General features: G+C 44.9%; 1 protein-coding gene across 1 annotated transcript in view; it reads left to right on the top strand.

Moving 5' to 3' along the window:
- Window positions 1-24,318, top strand: part of LHFPL4 (LHFPL tetraspan subfamily member 4) — a 32,495-nt gene extending 8,177 nt beyond the window's left edge. Inside the window, exons 2-4 of the mRNA XM_003762404.3 lie at window positions 15,824-16,060; window positions 18,293-18,309; window positions 18,969-24,318. Of these exons, the coding sequence (XP_003762452.2) occupies window positions 15,824-16,060; window positions 18,293-18,309; window positions 18,969-19,145 (431 nt within the window). The 3' untranslated portion in view covers window positions 19,146-24,318. The remainder of the gene's footprint in view (window positions 1-15,823; window positions 16,061-18,292; window positions 18,310-18,968) is intronic.

Raw genomic sequence — 24,318 nt, 5'->3', positions numbered from 1 at the left:
TCTCCTGAGTTTTAGTCCCACATCACCAAATGCCTGTTAGACATTTAAAACTGGATGTCTTATTGATATCTCAAATTCAGTATGTTGAAAACTGAATTTATAATCTTTTTCCCAAAACCCACTCTTTTTCTAAACTTCCTGATCTTTGTCTGTCTTTGCACAAGCCATCTGTCATCTCCACCATCACCTCCACCTTATGGAATCCCTAGCTTCCTTCAAAGCCTATATGAAAAGCCACATTCCATTTGACACTTTTCCTGTTCTCCCCTCAATGGCTAATGTTCTTTCTCCCCAAACTATTTTATATTTACAGTCATCCTGTGTATATTTATATTTGATAAAATATTAGTTCCTTAAGAGCAGGGCAATTTGTCTTTGTATCATTCCGCTGTCTAACAAAATAATAGACACATAGTAGGTGCTTCACAAGTGATTGCTGATTAGCTAATTTATTAAGTCTGTAGTACTCAGGTAATCTATAGTCATTCACCTACTTCATCCATTTTTACTTGGAATTGTGCCATGACATGTGAGTGACCCTTGGCTTCCTTTCTCATTTTGGGGTGGAGACCAACATTTCTCCACCAGAAGATTATGAGCAGTCCAAGGAAGCTGGGAAATTCACACTGTAGGTGACAGAGACTTTGTGGACATAGCCTTCTGAGGTTAGGTTTGTTAAGGTTTTACAGAAATCCCGAGCTTAGATGCTCCCTTAGGAGGTCATGACATAGCCTTACCTTTGCTCTCCCCCATAAACCTGGAACCTCTCATCTGCCTAGCTCAACCATCCTCATAGTATTGAATAAGAACTTTCACTTGTTCTTCATCATTTTATGAAATGAGATGCACAGAGAGGATTAGCAGACAAGTAATCATAGTGTAATAATCCTTTATATTTTTCTAGTGTGTAAGACTTTGCCAGGGCACTGTCCCACTCATACACACACACACATACACACACACATATGTATATACCATTATATACTCATTATATATACCATTTGATTCATACCCTGAGAATGGTCTGGATCTTCATTTCTTCCTCCCTTAAAATGGAGGTATATCAGGTTAGAGAATCTCTAAGATCCCTTTCAATTCTAAATTTAATGATCCTAGAAAGATTCTTTAATCATATTGTTTACACTTGACAGATGAAATAAGTCCTGTGATTTATGACTTGCCTCAAATCACAAGATTAGAACCTTGGTCTCTAGATTTACATCCAAGGTATTTGAAGGATTTTTTTTTGGCACTAGTCTCAGAAAAGGCAAAATCCAAGGCAAAAGTTCAAGCATCTTCAAACAACAACCAGCTAGTGTACAGATTGCTCAAGTAGTCTAGCAAGTTGTTCATAAGGACCAAATTGTTGAAGAGGTTTCCAACTCTTGTTCTAGGAATCAGGTTGTTTATTCCATGCCCTGGTTTTGTGCTCCCTGATGTGTGGGAGCAGACAAGGGCTTATAAATGTTCTTATAATCAGACTTAATTACACCAGAGGCAGATGGGGAATGGAGAGGGCACTGTTGAGGAGCATAACTTGTTGTGAAGGAATGGAAGGACAGGATAGAAGAGACAGGGGGGAGGTTCTAAAGAGTCAGGCTTATTTGGGGGTCGAGGAACAAATAGGTTTGGTATAAGCAGACTCTGGAACTGGGAGTTTAAGTGGTGAGTGCTCTTGAGTAGTAAGTGAGTATGAGGGAAAATTGGTGTGCGATCCTTAATGTCTAGGCTAAAGAGTTTAGATTGGCAGGAAAGGTAGCTGAGAATTGTATATATAAGTTCCAGAAGAATAGTGTAAGCAAAGGGATGTTTAATAGATATTGACTGACTGCAGTGTGGGGGATGAACCAAAGGTGGGTGAGACCAGAGGCAGGAAGGTCAGCTCTGAGCCTGATGAAGAAATACGGCCATGAGCTGTTCTGGGCTTTGGTCAGGGTGTAGACAGCTAGCCAGATATTTGGACTGCAACCGCTTTAGATCTTTAAAATATGTAACTCTCAGTAATCTTGTATGTGGCTATACTGTTCTCATTTTATTTTGTTTGGGTTTGTTTGATTTCAGATTTGTTTTGGGATTTCATTCATTCAATGAATATTATTGAGCATTTATAAGGGCCTGTGCCTCGCACTGTGGTAAGTGCTATTGGGTGTGTACTTCATTTTCCTCCAGAATCTTAATTGAAAAGGACCTCAGACATCATTAAGTCCAAACTGTACTGGCCAATTCCCCTCCACAACAATCACAATAAATGGCCATCTAACCTTTTCTCAAAGGCCTCCGAGGATGAAGAAACTTTTGGACAGCTCCCCTTACTAAGATGTTTTTTCCCCGACATCAAGCCTAAATCTGATTTTTTGTCATTTACAATCACTGTTCCTAGTTCTTCCCGTTAGGGTTAAATTGTATAAATTCAATGTCTCTTCCACATGACATCTCTTCAAATATGGCGGTCTCCCTCATCCCCAACCAAGTCTTCTCTTCTCTAGCCTAAACACCCCCACTTTCTTTAACTGTTCCTCATATGGCATGATCATTAGGGCAGCCTCCTAGGTCATCCTCCTCTGGGAACTCTCCAGCTTATATACTATGTGTATTCTAAAATGTAATACTTAGAACTCAACACAGTAAACCACATGTAGTAGGATCAGTTCTGGTACAGTGAGTCCATCACATCCTGAGTCTTGGATGTTATACTTTTCTTTATGTAGTCTCAGATTGCTTTTTTGAAGGGTGGGGCCTTCTAAACCTCTAAATCTTTTTCAGATGGACTTCTATCTAGCTGTGCTTCTCCTATCTTGATTTTTTAAGCCCAAGTATAAAGCTTCATAAGAATCATTCTTAAATCTTATTGGATTTGATAGATAACCTATCAATATTTTTTCATATCTCGATTATCATACAACATGTTATCTATCTTAGCTTTATGTCATATTAAACTTTTATAGGTAGGCCATCTTTATCCTTTATCCGAGTCATTTGTAACATGGTTAAGCATAGATGCTGGGGCATCTGATCATTCAACCAATTAGAAATCCACCTATTTGTACTTATTTTCTAGCTCATATCTTATCTACAAGAATAACAGGAGAGATTTTTCCGAATGTTCCACTAAAATATAGATTAATTATATTTACAGAACTCTTATAATCTGTCAGATTATAGTAATTCTTTCCAAAAAGGAAATGAAGTTAACATGATGAAGTCATACTGACCTTTTGTGATTGCTGGTTCCTTTAGTAACACATTCTAGAATTTTAAATGAATAGAAATCAAGCTCACACTTCTGTAACTTACAGATTCCATTCTCTCCCTCCCCCTTCTATTGTGAGAGTATTTGTCCTTTTTCCAGTCTTGCATCTAGAGGACCATTTTCATTCTCTGTGATTCACTAGTGGTGGCTCAGAAATCATGCCTTTCAGTGATTATGCTAGTTTTCTCTATAGTTCATCTGGTTTTGAGAATCATCAGGGCAGTGAAGTGTTCTTTTAAGAGCTCCCTATAACTAAATTTTATTGCCCTCTTAGGCATTTTTTACCCTTTTCAGATATGAATGGGAGAGGGTAAATCTTGCTAATTATCTGACCCCATTTAAAGAAAATGCTCTGGTTCCTTAACCAGGTGATAATCAATTAGAAGTGGAAACTAGTGGGAACAAGGCCTGACTGGAAGTGGATTTGAATTGGTTACAGAAACTTGGTCCTAGAACCAAAAGATTTGAGTGTTTGACTATTAAGAAAAAAGCAAATGGTCCCTAAAGAGTAATCACTTGAGTAGGAGGGGAGGAGAGCCCCTTTGCCTTAGCCTCAGCCTTTACCTTACCTTGACTGACAACCTAATGAATTTTGAGGGACTAGAAAGTTTGGAATTTTTCGTTAGTGTTCTAGCAGTGTCCTCTGAGACAACAGTGGTTAACCAAGAGTTTCCGTCATGAGAGAGACAAGGGTAGGCTAGATGCCATGGAGACAGGCAGTTTCAAGAATCTGCAAAGACCAGGAGAAAAAACGGTACCATATCTAAGGGTAAATTGTCTGGGGGATTCCATCAAAAAGATTTTCAAGAACTGTTCTCCCTTTGTCACTTTTATTCTCTGAGCCTGTAGGTGCTTGTGGTAATGTATCATAGAATCTGGGGGTGATATTTGGTACCAGTTTCCCCCCCCACAAGCAGAGTTCATTTTCTTTGGCAGAGAAAACAGAGGCAAAATGAGAAATGAATAACTCCTCTTTTCCATTACCATAACCATTGTTGAATCCATCATGAATAGCGATGCTATCGCTTTTGTGATCCTCCTCTTTTCCTCCTTCATATTGTCCTTAGCAGCACACTCTGAGGTTTGGAATTCCTGTTGTTCCTCCGAACCATCCTACATGTTTCCAGCCATTCTCTCTCTGTCCTTGCTTCCTTCTTCTGTACATGCCTTTAAAAAATTAAGTTGGGTGAAGTATTCTCCATGTATTGACATTTGTCTTTTTAGATAACTGCCCCCTTTCTTTATTGGAATTCTTTCTCTTTGTGTCTTCAAAATTTCATTCTTGATAGCTTTCCATCCCTCTCTGAATGACTTTCTTTATAGAGTTTTATTTCATACTGTCTTTGAATCCTTTGAAATCTGTTCTCTTCAAATGTAGGGTACACATTTTTTTTCTCTTTGTCCATCACAAATTTTAAGGGAGATGGGATCACTTCCCTCTCCCCACTTGCCATCATTTTGATTTCTTCCAGTTCCTCATAATTGGTGAGAATCAGGGTCCAGAATTGCAACTCTTCCCCCCATTTACTTCCTTCATCTTTTGAAGGATGGAAATTATCATTAAAGCAAGTCAAGAAATGATTAGCTCCTCTGCTCTCGGCAAAGCGAGTTCCAGCAGATGTATGGATAATTAAGGTCTCTTATTACCACTACTAATAATAGCTAACATTTATAGGGTGCACTTTACAAACATCTTCTTACAACTCTCTGAGGTAAAAACCACAGGTGTTATTCCCATCTTAGAAGTGTGTGAACTGAGCCTCGGACAGGTAGCCACACTGCTAGGAAATGTCAGAGGTGGGACTTCTGGGCCAGCAATTGTCTTCTAGGACTATATTCTGCCTCCATGCTAGTTTTGTGATTTTGTTTCCTCCTTCTTTTCAACTAGTCTGATGTACACCTCACTAACAATATTGATTTCCTTTTTTCCCCCTTTGACCTTCAGCAAATTTCTCCACTGTGCTTCCCTTTTAATTCCTGGATTCCCTCCTGAGTGCAGTGTATCTTTAGGTAGCCTTTACCCATTCTGTCCCTTTTGATCCAATGAGCTTTCTTGGATTCATCTCTCTTTGTTCTATACCTCTCGAGTACACTTACCAAGTTAGGCTGTAAAATATTTGTGTCATTTCTTCCTGTTATAGGATAAGCTCTAGCAGGGTAGAGACTATAGCTTATTTAAACTGCTTTTTTCCCTCCCAGTCCTCTTGCTCGCTGCTGCTCTTTACTCATAAATGCTTAGTGAATGTTGAATGAATGAAAATAGTTTGTCATGATCATCCAGAAGGACTGAAGATGACAGCACCTTCCTTTGATACTTGGGACTATTTTGAATTATAAAAACCATGTATTAGCTGTTGGGAAGTTTAGCTTCCACTGGCAACAAATAATATAGATCTTAATAGAGGAATTTTTAATGTAGCGCCTATGAATTTTTTTAAAAAAACTTTTTTTATTATCATTAGTTTCCTTTGTAATTCTGTACATCTCATTTTATTCATTTCAAAATATTCTTCTGAGAAGGGGTCTAAAGGTTTTCCCATATTGCCCATAGGGCTTGCAACACACAAAAGGTTAAAAATCTTTGCCTTGGACTAATCCATGGACTCAGTTTCCCTCCCTGAAAGTGATGTCATTGAATTAGATGTTCTCTAGAGGCTCTTCCAGCTTGTGAGGATCAAATGAGGTAACAATTAGAAAGCACTTAGCACAGTGCTAAATAAACATTAGCTATTATTAATAGCAATGTCCACATAAAATAGCAATGTCCACATAAAATTTGAGCTTTCCAACTAGCCTGTGGAGAGAAGTGTACTCCAGAAAGTATTACTTTCATTTTCAAAGGATGGCACAGTAGATTAGGGCATGTTATGCCAGATATATTGTCAGGGGATTTGGGTTCAAATCCTATATCAGGTCCTTTCTAGTTGTGTAATTGTGGACAAGGCCTTGGAATTAATAATATCTATCTCATAGGATTATTGGAAGAAAAGTTCTTTGCAGATCTTAAAATGCTATACAAGTATGAGTTATTATGATGATAAAGATCTGAGGCAGGAGCAGCTGGCCCTCCAACATAGGCATTTTGACTTCTAGTCTGATGCTCTTTCCACAGTACTGTGATCGCTCTTTCTCTCTCTCTGATTTATTTCCATAGGATCATAGATTAAAAAAAAACTTTTTTGCTGAGGCATTTGGGGTCAAGTGACTTGCCCAGTCACACAGCTAGGACGTATTAAGTGTCTGAGACCAGATTTGAACTCAGGTGCTCCTGACTTCAAGGCTGGAGCTCTATCCACTGCACTTACTAGCTGCTCCAGGATCATAGATTTTGAGCCAGAAGAGATCTTAGAGACCATTGGATCATAGGACAAATAGAGTTTGGGCAATGACCCAGGGGACATACTTCCTCTCCAAATACTAGAATCATGATTATCCCCACTGACCTCACAAACTACCGCTTTCTCACTGAGGAAAACTGAAGGCAGAACGTGGGCTGAGGGAAGTATATGGGAGCTTGACATATTGGCAGTGAGTGGCTGGCCTTGGGAGCGATTCTTGAGTTAGGGAGGTCAAGGGATACAGGCCCTAATTTGTCTTCCATCTTGGCATTGATTTGACCCAATTCAATTTAATTCAATTCACTAAAGATCTTGGAAAGAGCACTGGACTTGGGAGGAAGCATGAGGCAGGGGAAAGGATGCTGGATTGAAGAGTCAAAAGACCTGGCTTCTACCACGTTTTACTTGGGTGAACTTGGGCAAACTGTCCAACACTGGGACTCAGTGAAATGAGGGGATTGCTCTAGATGATCTTGAAGATGCCTTTCAACTTGAAGTCTTGGGTTGGAATCCTCACTCTAGCTGTGACTGGCTTTGTGACTTCCACAGTTTCCTTATTTATCCAAGAGGGATGAGAATCCCAACACTAATTGTCAGGGGTTTCACATTCAGATGCAAGGATACTGAAGTAACTTGGTACAATGAACAGATTCCCCGAAAGGACATTCAGTCTGTAGTCAGAAGGCTAGAGATGAAATCCCAACACACCCTTACCAATTGTGCTCAGTTTCCTCATCTGTAAAAGGAAGGGGTCAGACTCAATGACCTCTGAAGTCCCTTCTTTTTCTTATCTAGAATCCTATATAAGTGGAAGACTTCTGGAAATAGGAAGACCTACAAAAATGGGAAATGCTGTTATTATCCTTTGTTATTTGGTGATGTTAAAGGACCAGTTGATTTTTTTTGGGGGGGGTATGTGACTTGGAGAATGTCAGATAAAGACCCTCAAAGGGGCCTACAAAAGTAGCAGCTATCATTTAACCTAGGCAAAGTATGTCACACAAGATGTCTTATGTGATCCTCACAACCACTGTGAGAGGTGGGTGCTGGTATTATCCCCATTTTACAGATGAGGAAACTGAGTCTGAGAAAACTTAAGTGATTTGACCAGGATCTCACAGCTTGAGGCAAGGCTTGAATTCAGTCTTCAAGCTCAGTGAAAGATAAGGCATTGTCTTTTCTTGAAGCATGTGATTGGATTCAGACGAAGAAGTAATTTTCTTCTTTAAGTGTGTCATTTCTAACTCATGGAGTAGCACAGAATTTTAGATTCAAAAGGGATCTCGAGTCCAGTCTGACCAAAAATCAATATCTTTAGCCTCCACTTGAAGACCTCCACTCTACCTCTCCACACAGAGCATTCTACTTTCACCTAGTGCTAACTGGTAGGATCTCCCCTCACCCCCCATCAAGCCCAAATCTTCCCCTCATTGCTTCTAGTTCCTCCCTCAGGGCCCAAGCCAGACAGAATTCGTAGACTCCTCATGGGGACCGAGCAAGCTCCATCTCAGGGTGTCAGATTCTACCTCCCTCTCCCTGAGACACACCTCTACTCTTTCAGCAAATCCAGGCTGTTGTCCAGAAGGTGTGAGTGGGTGCTGCAGTCAGAGTGGCGAGATTACCAGTTTACCACTGCAGTTGCAAGTCAATACATGTCTCACATCTGGTCCAAGTACAGTAATAGCCCCATTAGTCATTCCATCAAATTTAACATTCAAAGCCTTTCCTAGTCTGGTTCCCACCTAGCTTCTCAGCTCCATTTCCCCCAACTCTCTTTCAATCTCTCAGTTTCTCATACATATTTATTCTACTTGGGATTTTGCATACTATTCATTTGTTAATAGAGTTAGAGCAGTTAGTATCAACACCTTAGAAGTAACCTAGTCCAAATTCTGTTACTGATAAGGAGAAGTGGGTTTAGAAAAGGGCACATGCATTGCTTGAGGTCACAATGGCTGCAAATAAGAGACCCAGCCATTGTGTTCTAATTTAGACTAACAGACTTCAAATGTAGAGCTCCTGTACTTATGTTGTTTGTTTTAAATCGATGAAAAGTCTACCTTCTCTTCCTGCCCCCATAATGAGAAAAAAAAAGAAAAAGCTTCCGTTACAAACATGTACAGTTGAGCAAAACAAGCACCCTATGTCTAATACTCTTTCAGAGTTGATGTACTAATTAGTGCAGTAAACATTGATTAAAAATCTACTGTGTATATTAGTTGACCACAGATTAAAGATGAATTTCACAAATATAAAAAAGAGCATGGCTAGACAGAAGTTCATCTGAAAAAACATGGGATCTTGGATGGCAAGGTCAATATATATAAAAATGGTTTTAACTGGCAACTAAGAAAATGAATATCATTTTAGGTAAGAAATAAGAAGGAGGGGAAAAGTTGAAAAAGAGGGTTTTGTAAGGGTCAATGCTGAAAAATCACCCATGCATATATCTTGTAAATAAAAAGCTATAATAAAAAAGGAAATTAAAAAAAAAGAAATAAGAGGGCAGAAAGTCTGGGCCTTGGGAAGGATTATCTGTCCTTTTGCTCTGGTCAAGTCACAGTTGGAGTGCTGTATTCAATTCTGAGTACTAAGGACATTAAGAAGGTGGAGAGGATGTCTACCAGGTAGTGAATAGTCTTAAGTTCATGCCATAAAGGGTTCAGTTGGAGAAATGGGGGGATGTTTAGCCCAGAAGAGATAACATTCGGAGGAACATGGTAGCCATCCTTAAATGTCTAAAGGAATGTCACACAGAAGAGGATATAAATTTATTGTTTACTTCACAAGGAATAAATAAAGGAGCAATGGATAGAAATTGTGGAGAGGTGGATTTGGGCTTGACAAAAGGGAAAAAAATGGCCTAACTACTCATACATAAAAAATTAAATGAATAAAGAACATCTTTTGTCTGTACTATAATGTTAAGGACCATGCCTAAGTGAAGGAGCAGGTCGGTTCTCCGAGAGCCTCCACAGCTGTGGATCATAATACTTGAAAGAGTTGCAGGGCAACCTTTGCTGACACAGGTGTTGCTTGTGGACAGAAATGAAATAAATTGGAGGCAAAGGGAAGAGGAGAGAGGTCATACAGCCTCCCCAGTGGAGAGGTCAGAGAACAGTAACTGCCTCTCAGTCTCCTTGTATCATCATCATCATCATCATCATCATCATCATCATCATCATCATCATCATCATCATCATCATCATCATCATCATCATCATCATCATCATCATCATCATCATCATCATCATCATCATCATCATCAATCTCACATGAAGGGATGCGTTCTCTTGGTCTGAGTTGGATCCCCAGCAGCCACTGGCAGGTGACTCCCATATCACAATACTATGACTTCTAGGTAAATGACTACCTATAGAGTTCATTCATTAGTATCTGTACCTTTGCTGGACATTGAAAATGGACAAATATAATAGACAGAATATAACAAGAGTAGAAGAAGGAGCCAGATTGTTTGGAAAATTGCAAAGTTTTTTGAACTATTCCAAGTTCCCCTTTCAAAAAATTCATATTTTAATACCAATATTTTTCAGTGACAATGTATGACTGTTGATGAAGAGAGCATTTAGGCTATAGTTATTCTTTAAGTTTTAAAGAACTTGTGTACAAAGACCCATGTTTTTAATACTCATTTTTTTTGTTGGTACTGTGTGACTGCAGATGAAAAGAGAATATAGACTGTATTCTTTCTTCAAATTATCTGTTGTGCACCTGTTTTATCTCCTTAGAAGAATATAAGCTGCCTTATGAGCTTGGGATGAGGGAAGGGATTGTTTCATTTTTATCTTTATATCCCCATCATCTAATAAACTGCCTGGTACATAGTGAGTGTTTAATAAATGTTTGTTGAATTGAATTAAATTAAATATGTATATAATATAAAAAGATAATAAAAAGAAAGATATAGAATGTGCTATAAGATGGAAATCTAGCGATTGATAGATATTGATCTAAGTATACTTATGGGTTGGATATGTGATGAAAAGTATATGGATCTAGATTGGATATATGATGGAGATTAAGGATGGAAAAGTAGACTGGGGGCCAGGAATGTTAGACTAAGGACTTTGAACTTGTTTCCATAAGCAGCTGGGAGCTATGAAAGGACTTTACTACTTCCTTGCTTAAAATAACCTTCCTCCCTAATTCATTTTTTTGGAAGAAAACTCCTTCTAGTGCCTCCTTTAGGAAACTCCCGTTGCCCTCATCAGCAACACCGCTTATCCAGATGTTTACTTGTTTTTTTAAAAAATCTCTATTAATCTTGTATCAGGTGTATGAGTCCCTGTTCCCTCAACTAGATTGTGAGCTCCTTGAGGGCAGGATTTATGGGGGTGGACATCTCCTGTCTCCCACAGTTCCTATCAGAGGGCTAGGAACCTAAGACGTAATTATTGAAGACTTGTTGGAATTAATTAAATGAAATTTGCAAAAAGACAACCCTGTCTGTTGAGAGATGGTAATGCCTATAGGGAAGTAAATCTTTCCCCCTTACCATTGCCAGCTAAAAACTGTACTAGGTACCGAATAGGGAGATGCCAAAATAGAAGGCATAGAAGGGTTTTTAGTTTAAGGAGGGACAGAAAAACAAACATGAAACAGATTAAAGAAGGTTTATCAGAGACATCAATAAACACAGTGTAAACTATTAGCCTGAATGCCTGGGAAAAGGAAAAATTGCTTCAATATGTAGACATGAAAGCCCTGAATCATTATTTAATAGATTCATGGCATTTTAGGAATCATCTAGTTCAATCCCTTAATTTTGCAGATGAGGAAACTCAGGACCAGAGTTTTCCAAGGTACTGAATGAGCCAGACTAGAACTCAGTTATCAGGGGTTTTCATACACCATTTATTCATTTAAATGACTATTTATTGAGCATTTCCTATTTGCAAAGCCAGACCAAATGCTATGGGGTATAAAGAGAGAACCAGAAAGGGCATGGTTCCTATGTGCAAGGAACTAGAATTGAGGTGGGGAGGTAAGTTATATAAGATATATGTAAATACACACACATATAAATATACATGTATGTAAAACGTTTATGTATGGATGTATACACACATGGACATACAGATTGTCTTACTGATTGTTTAGATTTAAAGTAATATAGAAAATGTTAATCTTTTAGATTAAAAATGTGTCAAAAGTATATATTTTTCAAGAGAGCTAGTTGTTAAAACATTTACTAACATATTCATGTGGGTATCCACAATGCACATGTGTATAAATATGAACACACAAACATGCATGTATATATGTAATACATAGTTGTCATATATACAAGGCCTTATGAGATAATATAATACGCTACAGCAGTTCAGCTGTATCTTAGGACACAGAGAGAAATCCCTTCTAATTTGGGGTGATCAAAGAATGTTTCAAGTAAAAGGTGGCAGAAAGAAAGAGGAAGGAGGGAGTTACTGTTGTAGTTTATAGAGAGAAAGGTGAGAGAATGAATAAGGGGAGAACCAAAGGGGGAGAAAAATGGCCCAAGCAGTCCTAGGACAGGAAATGTTCTGCTGAACTAGGGGTGCAGATGGAGTTCTTATACAGCCTCCCTGCTTAATGCAACCTGCTCTGACCTAGGCCCTTCATCAACTTTGAAATAAAGGGGGTTCCAAAAGTCTTAATGCAGTTTTAAGTTATTAAAGTTTTAACTATTAAACCTCAAAACCACAGTAAGACTTTTGGGACCTCCTTTGTGAGATATTTAGGGAGTATTTCAAAATCAATGAACTGTTTTCATTCTGTGATTTCACTATAAGATGAATACTTTAAGTATTTTTATCCCTGTTTTTCACTTGAGGAAGCTTAGGTAGATTCAGTGTTTTGCTTACACAGTCAGTGTTAGAATTGAGCTGCCACCCATCAGTCACCAAAGGCATGTCTGCTGCAAGACCCACTATTGACCTTTATACTGTAGACTTATCCCTCTCTCCACCTCTTTAAAATTTCCCCCATCCTGAGTCTCCTTCCCTGAAAAATCTGTTCTCTTCCATAAAGTTGCTAATCTGGTTCATGGGTGAATGTATGACCTTGAGCAGGATGTTCTTGAAGGTCCCTTTGAGTCCTGACACTGTATGGTTCCTTGATTTCTTATGATGTTTTAATGGGGGATTTCTGTAACTTGTGGGTGGGAGTTCTGACTAAGGGATAACAACAACAGTTCACCAAATGCCTATTAAAAATGTCCAGGGTTCCAGGACCTGTCCCTGAGGAGCTTACAGTCTAGTAAGAGACACAAATAATTGTCATAGATAAGATGCCCATTCTGCTACTGATTGCATTAAATGACCTCTAGTTCCTTTCAACTCTGATTCTGAGATTTCAGTAAATATTGTGCAAATCAAAACATTGCTACCTTTAAAGGAGAGATCTTATAAAACATACAAAGTACTGTGAGACTTGAGGAGAAAAGAATCATTTCCATTTGGGGGTGATCAGAGAAGGCTTCATGGAGGAGGTAGAAGCTGACTTGGGTCTTGAAGGACATGTTGACTGTTATTTATCATTGTCACTATGGCCAACAGCAACAATAGCATCATTACCATTACCACCATCTTCTTCTCCTGGCTCTAAGCAGGATTACAGCAAAAAGATCCTAATTATAGAGTGTGCTTCTGTTGTGGGAGAGGACTGAGCTCCCCAGGAGGAATACAGTCTCCAAATCCAGGACTGTTTGGGTCAGAGAAAAGATCCTGCAGACCTGTGATGGAGGGAAGATGTGAGCTAGAGGGCTATCTATCCTGGTTGAGCCCCCAGTGGATTGTTTTGGTCTCCAGCAATCTTGGTCTGGTCTGGGGCATCTCAAGTCTGGCAGTCCACTGCAGAGGTCAGAGTAATGCTGGACTTGCTGTCCAAGGGGGATTGGGACTCTTGTTAGGAGCTACAACTAGACCCCTTTCTCTCTCCATCCATCAAATGTTCTCAAAACCTAACAGGGAACTTGGGAGCCAGTGTTTATTTCCTGAGGCACTTCAGATGAGACAAAGAGAAACAGCAGAAACACAGACAGATGGATAGAGCTAGCTAGTTAGAGATGATAGATAAATGATAGAAATAATAGACGGATAGATAAAAGAGGGAAAGAATGGAGAAAGAAGAGGGGGAGCGGGGGGCAGAGAGACAGAGAGAAATAGAAATTCGAAGAAATATAGAAATATTACAAAGAAGAGACAGAGATAGAGAAATAGATAAAATAAGAGGAATAGAGAGAATGAAAGAAATATTAGCATATCAGGGGATGGAAGGGGGAGAATTTCAGTGTCAGAGAAATGGAAAGGAGAAGACTCTGAAGGGAGTGATTTGAGAGGGGGAAGGGGGGAAGGAGGAGAACCAGAGTTCAGAGGGAGAGGAGTTGAATCTGGAGGCCCAGCAGCTAGCCAACCCAAGGCAGTGAGCTGGGAGTGAGCTGGCAGCTGTTTCCATGGAGATAGGAATTCACTCTCTAGGAGAGTGATGAGTGACTGCAGCCCCAGCCCTTTACCTCTGGGGCTTGGGGACCTCTCTTCCTCCTAAGGGTCTTGTTTTCCCTCCAACTCCAGCATCTCCCAGCCCAAACACGGGGGTTGTAGAGGATACATGAGGATGATAAGGGAGGGTGGATGGATTGAGGAAAGGAGAGGAAAGGGCTGGAGGGAGTGTATAAGGTGAACAAGGCAGACATAACTATCCCCTCCTCAGCTAGGACCCTTTGTCTCCGGGACCAGGACTTTGGCCATGAGAATAGGGATAAAGGAGAGCTCTTAGTGTCTAATCTGGGAAGGGAGGAGAAGCAGTTAGGACTGCTGTGTAGAAAGCTAGAGGAAGGATGTTGGGAGAGTGGAAGGAGGGAGAGGAGAAACAGGGAAGTGGAGGGGAGGGAGGGTGAGGCAAAGAGCAGGAAGAAGATGCTCAGGGAGCCAACATGGTGGCTTTCTTTTCTTTCTTGTTCTGGCTCTCTCAGTTCCCCACCAAATGACCTTTATTTTTCCCATTTCTAAAGTACAAAATATCTCACCTGCTCTGCCCTGATTCATACCTTATTATCACTGAAGGGTAACAGGTGTAGGCAAAGTGCTGGTGGAGCAAAAGGAGGCCTCCTGTGCCTCCAGGGAGATTATGAGATGGGGAGGATTTTAGGGGTGAGGTCGGGGTGCGGTACTAGATGGTATTATCAGAATGAAGCCCCATTGGGCAAGCTGTAGGGAGTAGGAGTTTGGCAGGCTGGGGCTAGTGAGAGGCCACTTTGAACTTCGATCGAGTTCGGGGCGTCTCCTCTTTCTCTCACTTGCCTCCCAATGACCTGAGATTCATTTGATGGATGTGACTGTTTGAGGTGGGGTAATAAGTTTTAAGAAGCTTGTGGGGAGGAGGGTCCCTAGGCTGCCTTATAGAAGGGAGCACAGCCCGAGTCGAAGTGCCACTGATTGCCTCCGTAACCTTGGAGACCAGGGGAGCTGGCCAGGGTCGGCCTCTTCCTCTCCTCTCCTGCTCCATTCTCCTCTTCCTGCTCCATTTCCTTCTCTTCCTCTTCCCCATCCCGCTCCCCATCATCTGCCTCCTTATTCCCAAAAGCATTTGTGAAGGGCTCTTGGTGAGAGGGAGTTTCCATTCTGAGAGTGGAGGACGGAGAGCCAAAAGAACAGGGAAAAGGAAAGTAGGGGCTAAGAGAACACGGGCAAGAGGTTTTAAATCTCATAAGTACTTTTCAGGACAAGGAGCCGACTCAGGGCAAGTGTTTCAAAGGGAAGATGGGGGAAGAATTCCATGGTGAGGGGAGGTTGCCAGTTCTTCCCTAGTCATTCCAGCATGGCTTCAAGAAACAGGAGGGGATTTCAAGAATCATTTAAATGAGGAGAAGTGAGGTAACAAACAGGCTTTGCAGGGTCAATACAGGTTTCTGCTCCTAGAAGTCAGTCAACAAACATCTATAAAGTGCCGACTGTGTGCTGGGACACAAAAACCATGGTCCCTGCCATCAAGGAGAGGGGAGAAAAAATTTAAATAAATAGGTATGTACAAGATATAGCCAGAGTAAATGGAAGGAGCTCAGAGATACCACACCCTCCTCTTGACTGGATGGAGTCGAGCTCCCCAGTTTGGAGAGGAGTTTCTGGGTAACTGCCCCCCAAACTCACGGGAACCTGGCCTTTGTGAACAGCAGAGGTAATGAATCTCTTTTCCCCTCCCTGGCTGCCTCGGGGACCTGGTTCTCCCTTTCCTCCAGCTCTGTGCCTGGTCCTGGGCTGTATGATCTTCCCCGATGGCTGGGACGCGGAGACCATCCGGGACATGTGTGGGCAGAAGACAGGGAAGTATTCTCTGGGGGACTGCTCTGTGCGCTGGGCGTACATCCTGGCCATCATCGGTATTCTCAATGCCCTCATCCTCTCCTTCCTCGCCTTTGTGCTGGGTAACCGGCAAAACGACTTGCTGCAAGATGAACTCAAGACAGAGAGCAAAGGTGAGTGGGGAGGGACCCTCCGCCGGCCCGGGTCCTGCCAACACAGAAAGGGGGCTTTCCTCGGAGCTTCAAGTTCCAGGGAGAGTTCAGAGGACAAAGGGGTGTATGGGAGGCTGGGGAGCAGGTCACAGACCTGTCTGCCAGCCCGGAGGCTGCTATCTCCTCAGCCTGGGAGAGGTAAGACCAGCTTGGGGGCTGGCCATCCTGTGTCTGAGCATTTGTTTGTGGGGCTAACACCCCCGTGCCTCAGCCAGGGTCTGTGAGAGGGAAGACTTGAACCCAGACCTTTCTCGGCCAGCCCCCTACCCCCCGCACCAGGCTGCTTCTCCAAAGTTGGCTCTCAAATGGCACGGAAAGAGAAGGCTCGATAAGCCGGCAAAGCTCTTGTTTCCACGGGTTTCTCCGACGAGGTCAGCAGGGACTGACTCATTCTAAGCGAGGCTTTCAGGAGAAGCCCCCAGTTCCTTCCAGTCACTCCCACCTGAGAGTTCTTTGCCTGGCAGAATGAGCTGAACTTAACGCTTTGTGTGGAATATTCTACCCCCTCACTCACCTCTCCTGGCCCACTGAATCTCCTCCTCTTCCTCCCCACTCCTGGCTGTAAGCATCCTGTCGTCCATAGACAGCCCAAGTGTCCCTCTCTCCTTCCCCTGGTCCGTAAGTAGTGTGGTCCCTGGGCTCGTAGAACATTCACTTTCCGCTCTGACCCAAACCGCCTTTCCTCCTGCACATAATGGGTCTGCAGAGCCTCTACCCAGCCACCCTACTCCGGGACTGACTTGAAATCATGAGCCAGAATTCTTGATTTTTTGATTCTTTTGACGCAGGAGGGGCACAGGCAATCCAAAACCCCAGATGTGGCAAAAAAAGTAGATTTCTTTTGAAATGGAGTGAATTTTTACTGTTAGTCCTTGGAGCATAAAACATAGACTGTCAGAGTTGAGAGGGACCTTAGAAATCAATCAGTGAATCCAAAACCCTCATTTTATGGGTAAAGTATTAAAATCCAGAGAGAAGTTATTTAAGTCACTCAGTTAAGTAGGTTCTTATTCAGTACGTATCTTACCATCCATTCCCCCTCTACTTTCAGCTTTACCCAAGCCTCTTCCCAGAATCCTCCCAACTGTGGTATATTTTTTTTTTTTTTTTTTTTGGGAGAGTAGGGAAGGATTATTATGTTATGTAACAAAAGTCAGATTTTTTTCCCCAAATAATCTTGCACTGTTAAGTAAACAAAAATCCAAAAAAAAGTCTTTCTTGCCACATAGAGAAAAACTGTACAGTTACTCAAAGCTCTCCTGCTCATAGCACTTTTTCTACAAAAGGACAGATCCTCTTGCGGATATTAGAGCTCTTCGATATTTCCCCTGGACTGTGGAGGGCAGGATCTCTGCAAGCTCCATCTTTGGTATTGGATATTCCTTTTGGATGATAATAGTTTAACAACTGGCTCCAAGAGGAAAAACAATCAAACTGTCCATACTACACGCTTTTACATCTAATCTGCGTTATTATTTTCTTCATCACCTTCCTACGTCCAGACAAGCAACAAAGCAATAGACCAAGCCCCGCTCTGTGGTACTTGCAGGCTTCTGGGTACAAATGCTTACAATGGAGACTTGATACTGGCCTGGCCATGCTGGCTCCTGAATGGGGAGATCACCAGGGCAGCTCTCCTTGGGGATGGGTTAGAGGATAATGGGAACCCCCCCCAACTGCATGGGCTAAAGCCGGCCCTGGGAGTTTAGAGAAGGGTCTTTGAGTTTGTGTCACGGGGCATGGCCAGACCTGGGGACCTTGAGAGGCCAGAGCCCATGGGGAGTGTGACAGAGCTGGCTTAATTTCTCATTCTCCTCCCCAGTGTGGCTCAGCAGAGAGAATCCCCGAGAGGGAGTCAAAACGGTGTGATCCTGAATGGATCCCTTTCCTTTTTTAGGCCCATTTCCTTATCTGGGAAATGAGAGGGTCAGTCTGGTGGTCTCTGAGAGAACCAATGAACCTGAATGTCAAGATTATCCTGGGGAATTTCCAGCACCATTCTGGGTTCAAGGAGATCTCTTATCTTTAGGTTTCTAGTTCGGGACCCTCTCCTTACTGACCTACCTGTGTTGTCTCATTTGAAAGGCAGGGCCGGGATGGGGCTTGGGGAGCCTTTATCTAACTCTCTCCTTGTCTGTCTGTCTGTCTGCTTCTCTTCTTCCTCCCCCCGATCCCGGCCCCGCCATCTTGCAGATTTTGTTGGCTCTGCGGTAAGTTCTGTGTTACGGCCTGGTGGGGAGGTCCCAGGGTGGGGGGTCCTTCCCTGTCCAGTTTCTCACTCACAGGGACCCTGAAGGGCAGGATCTCAAGCCAGAACATGATACGAGCTCATCCTGTCCATGTCTCCCTCCCCCTATCCCTCCATTGGACCCCCGGGCTGGCCCTGACATCAGACTCACACTGGGGCTGCCCTCTTGCCTTTCCCGGCCTCCTCCCGATCGCTAGTCCTGGCCAGGGGAGCAGACGGGGTGGGGGCGGCCTGACCTCCCGCGGGCCTTTCCCTCTGGACCCAGGGAAGGCCTGGGCTCTGGCTCCCAATGGCTCCACTGGACTTTAAAGAGAACCAGACCCCCCGAGCCGCTCTGGGCCCCCACGGTCCCCCCTAACTTCACCGAAAGGCATCAGGGCCATTGGACCTACTCCCAGGCCACGAAATTTGCCATCCCCCTCGGTGACTCTGGGACCAAACCTTTTGGTTCCAGATCCTGGGGGAAACCCCTCTGCCCTCCTGGGGTTCCCCTCCCCTCTCCCTTCCTGGCACTGGCCCTCTAGGGTCCCCACCCACAACTGCAGGTTCAGTTCTCAGTCTGGGGGCTGCCCCGCCTGGTGCTGACTCCCTCTGTCCTGGCCCCCCTCCAACCCCTCCCAGAACATAACAGAGATGCTGCCACTGGGCCTCGCCCTCTCTGGAGGCCCCGGACTGGACTCTTTCCCGCCTTTTTCTGCCAACGACGGCTCAGTGACGTGCACCTCGAAGCCTCAGATGCTGCCATCCTCCCTCGGGCGGCCTCCCCGAGACCCTGCTCTCCCCAGCCAGCTCACCTAAGAGGAAGATGACCTGCCTGGAGGGAGGGAGCGTGGAGTTCCGGGGTCACTCCCCCTCCCCCTTCCCCCGACACCCCACTAGCCACCGACCCCTCGCGTCCACCGGGGTCCAGACAAGGCCGCTTTGTGTCGAACAAAAAGAGCGACTGAATTAACTGCCGAGATTCTGAGATGCTGGGGAAGGCTCCTGGACGGCTTTCCCTCCATCTCCCTCCGTCCGGGACCCCTGCCCCCTCTCTCTCCCTTTCATGCTGAACAAGAGCAACTACCGGACCTGGGCCGGAGGGGAGGGGGGCTGCTTCCCTCCCCCTCCTCCTGACCCCATCTCAGGAGGACCGCTCCACAGACTGGGCCCAGCCCCCCAGCCCCCAGCCCCGCCCCGGCCTGGGCCCGTTTTGTACAGCACAGAATTCTCAGTTCTTTTGTTGGGGGGGATGGGGGGGAGAATGGACGAGGGGCCCGGAGACGATCATTCCTCTCCTCCATCTGCCGGTGGCAGAAACTGTCCTGTTTCTTTGATACTTTTATGTGCAACTTGAACTTGCAGCTCACCTCCAAACAGGGTACTCCCCATCCTTCCCCCCTTCTTCTCTGCACCGCCCCTCCTCCCCGGCCAGGGGACTCCACCACCACCACTTCATGCTTTAAGCCCATCGTTTGGGAGACTTGAAGGGGCTGTAAATGGGGCCAAGGGAACAGGTGAACGTGAGTGTGAGTGTGAGTGTGAGTGTGAGTGTGTGTGTGTGTGTGTGTGTGTGTGTGTGTGTGTGCGCGCGCGAGCGTTAGGTTGTCAGAGAGACAATGGGCTTCTTGCCTTATCTCCTTCCCCCACCCACCCACCCTCTGCCTTTCTTTCCAGAGTGGAGAAATGGGATGAGGGACACCGGGGGAAGTTCACGGGGTCCTCTGGATTGTAGGAACAGAGCCACTAGCCTTGGGGACCTCAAGGGGGTTTGAGCCCCTTCTTTCAACTCCTTCCCCTTTTCTCTCCAAAAGAGTGGGTGTTCCCATTCACAGTCTGTCCCATCGCTCATGTCCATGGGATTTAGATTGGATTATGAAGATCTCTCAAAAATAGCCCCCCACCGTGGGCCAGAACCCTAGCTTACACCCCTAGCCTAGCAGGAAAATGCAGAGCTCCTGCTTCCATACAGCCAAGTCCCATTCCCTTTCCGGCTAAGAGGCTAGGTCCCGGATGGTTTGGGATAGGGTGGGCTCTCAGACATCCCAGACCCTTTCCTTCTGTCCCCACCCAGGGGAACCGTTCTACTCCTCCAGCTCCACTCTGGCCCCAGCACTGTGCTCCCTTCCCCTCCCCTTCCTCTCTCCCCCTCCCAAAGAACTTCATAAAAAACTCAACCCAAACCACACAGCAATGCTACGATACAGCTAGAGAGTGGGCATGTTGGTCCCGTGAATGTGACGGGACGCCAGGTCTCATCCCAAAGGCGAGGATGGACTCATCCGGGGGTGGGAATGGCACGAGAACGAGCTCTTTGAACATACACACCAAAGGTCAACATGAGAGGGCTCCAGGCGGAGGAAAAGGCAGAGGACAACAGTGAAACGGGGAGGAGATGGAGGGAAGAGACCTAGCGAGCACAAAGGTTACAGAGGGGAAGGATGGAGAGAGAGAGGGAGAGAGGACTGGGAGGATGGCAAGAGAGGGAGGCGGATTTGGAGTAAGAGAGAAAGAGGCGCAAAAGAGCAACAGCTGGGAAGGGAGGGAGACAAGTAGGAGGGCAAGAGAAGCAGAGGTGAACTTAGGCGAAGGGAGACGGAGGAAAGGAAAGATTACAGAGCTTTGAAGAGGAAGAGGGAGATAAAGTTGAGTGAAAGGGATGGGAAGGCAGATCTGGAGAGTAAAAGATGGGAAAGGAAGAGGGGTACAGAGATTAGAGAGAATTTGGAAAAAAAGGAGGGAAGTGAAGAGTGAGAAAAAGTAACAGGTGGGGAAGGAAAGGCAGATAAAAGCTGGGGAGAGAGGGAGAGGGAAACAAGGACAGGGAAAGAGGGAGAAAGATTTTGAGAAATGGGGAGAGATACAGGGAGGTAGAGATGGAAAGCAGTAAAAGGAAACATGGGAGAGGAGACATTTAGAAAGGCAGGGAGGCAAAGTTGGGGCGAGAGGGAAACAGGTGGGGAGAAAAAAGGAAAGGTAGGAAGAGAGCGAAAGGGGTGGAGAGAGAGGAGGCAGCAAAGATGGGGAAAGACAAAAGGAGAGGGATACAGAAATTTGGAGAGAAGAATAGGGAGGGACAGCTGGACAGCAAGAAGGAAAGACAGATGGGGAGAGGGGAGGAAGACAGGCAGGGAGAGAGAAAGGAAGACAGATGGGGAGAAAAGAGGAAGGCAAAATTTTAAAATGGGAAGCAGGGATGGGGAGATGGAGACAGATAGATGGGGAAAGAAGAAAAAGGGAAATGGGACAGATAAGAAGAGACCAATATGGGGAGGGAGACAAATAGAACTAGGGAAAGATGAAGAGGAAACATTGGGAGAAATGGGAGGGAGAGGGACAGGGGAAAAAGGAAACAGATGGAAACAGGGGATGTTTAGGTGGGGAGGGAAACATGGGGAGGGAAATAGAAAGAGACAGAGGGAAACGAGGAGGGAGAGGGAATGAAACAGAAAAAGGGAAACATGAGGAGAGGGAAACATTCAGAGGGTGGAAAAGGGAGGTAGATGGGGAGAAAGAGAAACAGATGGAGAGAGCAACATGGAGGATGACTGAGATGTGAAGGGAGGAAGGCTAGAGAAACAGGTATGGATAGGAGAAAGGGACAAGGAATTGGACGGGGAGAAAGGGAGGGAAGCATCACATGGGGAAGGAGACTGAGATGTGAAGAGATGGAGGTAGGGATGGGGAAAGGGACTGTTACTGTGAGGACCCCCCTCCCCCCAACAAAGGGTTGAAAGAATCCACTGGAGCAAGTGAAGAATGAGACTAAGCCCCTGGTCGGAATTTCTTGCCTGAGGCGGGTTGTGGGTGGGGAGGGATGGCACGTACCCTCCCCCTGCCCATATTTCTCTGGGTCTTTCCTCGGCACACACTCTGGGACAGGGTTCTACTGGAACTCCAATAGGCTGAGATGGGGGTGGGGAACTGAGCTCCGCTGCTTCCTTTAGCTGAGAGTAGGGAGTGAGGAGAGCCGGGTGAGCTCCACCAGAAGGCAGAGCTCCCATTCTAACCAAGCTGAGCCCTGGGAAGAAGAGGGAGCTTGGAGCCCCCAAAAGACAGATCTGCAGGGAAAGAATGGAGGTCCAGCCTCTCTGAAGTTACCACGCAGGGCTGTTGCTCCCCAGGAGCAGACTGAGAGCTGTGGGAATGGGACTGAGGGACAATGGGCTCCCTGCAGCAAGACATAAGGAGGTTTCTCAGATCTGATAGGGTCAGGACCATCAGCTCGGACCGGACGCTGGGTGCTTTGGCCAGCACTCTCTGGGTGGGGCTGAAGCCCACCCAGGTCCCTCTTCCTTGGCAGCCCATCCACATGAAAGAAGTGGTTCCCGGAGGAGGAAGGGCTAGGGTTGGCTGGGCTGCTTCAGTCACAGGGAGACAAGGGAAAAGGAGCAGGAGGGATGTCCAGCAGACAGATGTCCGGTGTCTAGACTTAATGAGGCTAACGGGGCAGCTGGACCTTGCGCTTCAATAAATGAATGGATGAAGAAGCGTTTAGGGATTGCTTGCTGTGCTAAGTGCTGGTGACACAGAAAAGCAATAGTTGTGTTCTTCAGAAGCCCACTGGGGCTGGGATGGACTAGTGGGCAGAGCGCTGGGCTGAAGTCAGGAGATCCCAAGCTCAGCTCCGGCCTCAGACACTTAACACTTACTGGCTGTGGGACCCAATTGCCTCATCCCAACCCTCCAAAAAAGGCCCACATTCTAAGAGAGGGAGACCCCCTTACAGGGAATCTCAGCTGTAAACCGGAGGCCCCTTGTCCTTAGAGTGCAGCATCAGTAACGGAGTGTTTGGAGTTGTCTGAAAGCCTCTCACTTTGGATTCGATGGACCTAAGTCATAGGTTCTTATTGTGGGGTCCTTGGATTCACGGATAAATTTCAGGAGCTCTAATGAACTTGGATGGGAAAAAATTATCTTTATTTTCACTAACTGAAATTTAGTATTTCCTTCAATTATTTGAAACACAATCCCAAGGATTCACCAGGCTTCATCAGACTTGAAAAGGGGTTCATGGCACAAAAAGGTTAGAACCCCTGTCCCGAGCAGAGGCACCTAAACTTTCCCTGACTCCTCTGCCCTGGCCCAGAATCTGGGAACAGGTAATGGCCATCCCCCCAACCCAGGAAGCTACCCCAGAGAGGACATGGATATCATCCAATCAAAGGGATACCTGTTTACCTTGAGTTGGGAATCCTCAGAGGAACTGACTTTAATGGGGGAAAGAAAATTCCATCTTTTGGAGACCCGTGGGAAAAAACCGCTCAATCTGGGGAATTATAGGTTTCAGGCAGAATAAAAACTCTTCACAGACCAACTATTGGAATTCATGGCCTGGTGATAGGGGGAAATCAGAGACAGGAGCAAACTTTTAGATTAACAGAGGAAGGGGGGGTTGTTGATGGTGTAGCAGAGCTCAACAAACCTCCCAGTGGCAGTGCCCTCCTTCATCTGGGACTGGAATGAAACTTGGGGAAGGGACGACAGCAATGTCCTTTCTACAAAAGCCATGTCCGGTCAATATCTCAACCAAGCTGGCCCTCCCCCAGTTGCCATCCCCCCCCCCCCCGGGCCTGGGGGTCCTGCCAGGCGTAGTTGGGGTGGGAAGGGGGGGGCTCCAGTCTCCAAACAGGCGGATGCTCTGTCCCCAGTGCTGGTGGTAGTGATGGTGGCGAGGGTCCAGGGACATCCGTTGTTAGCCTAGCTTGGTCTTGTGAATACTTCATCAGTCAGTACAGTTTGAATGTATCTTCACTCTTCATTGTTAGACATGGCAATCTCAGTTTTGGTCCTGGAGCCCCTTCGATGCCGGATTTTAGCTTCAGTGCAGGTGGAATGGTGTTCAATAAAGGAATTTATATCACCAGTTCTGAATTCTGCTTATTCTGATTCAACGATTGGCTCCCTGACACCCCAGTGAATCATGGAATGATATCCTAGGTAGGTTTTCTTGGGTGTTCCCAGTACTTTCCCACTGTAAACTAACCTACTT

This window comes from Sarcophilus harrisii, chromosome 1 (assembly GCF_902635505.1).
Source record: "Sarcophilus harrisii chromosome 1, mSarHar1.11, whole genome shotgun sequence".
NCBI lineage: Eukaryota > Metazoa > Chordata > Mammalia > Dasyuromorphia > Dasyuridae > Sarcophilus > Sarcophilus harrisii.
This window is presented reverse-complemented; position numbering and strand designations above follow the sequence as displayed.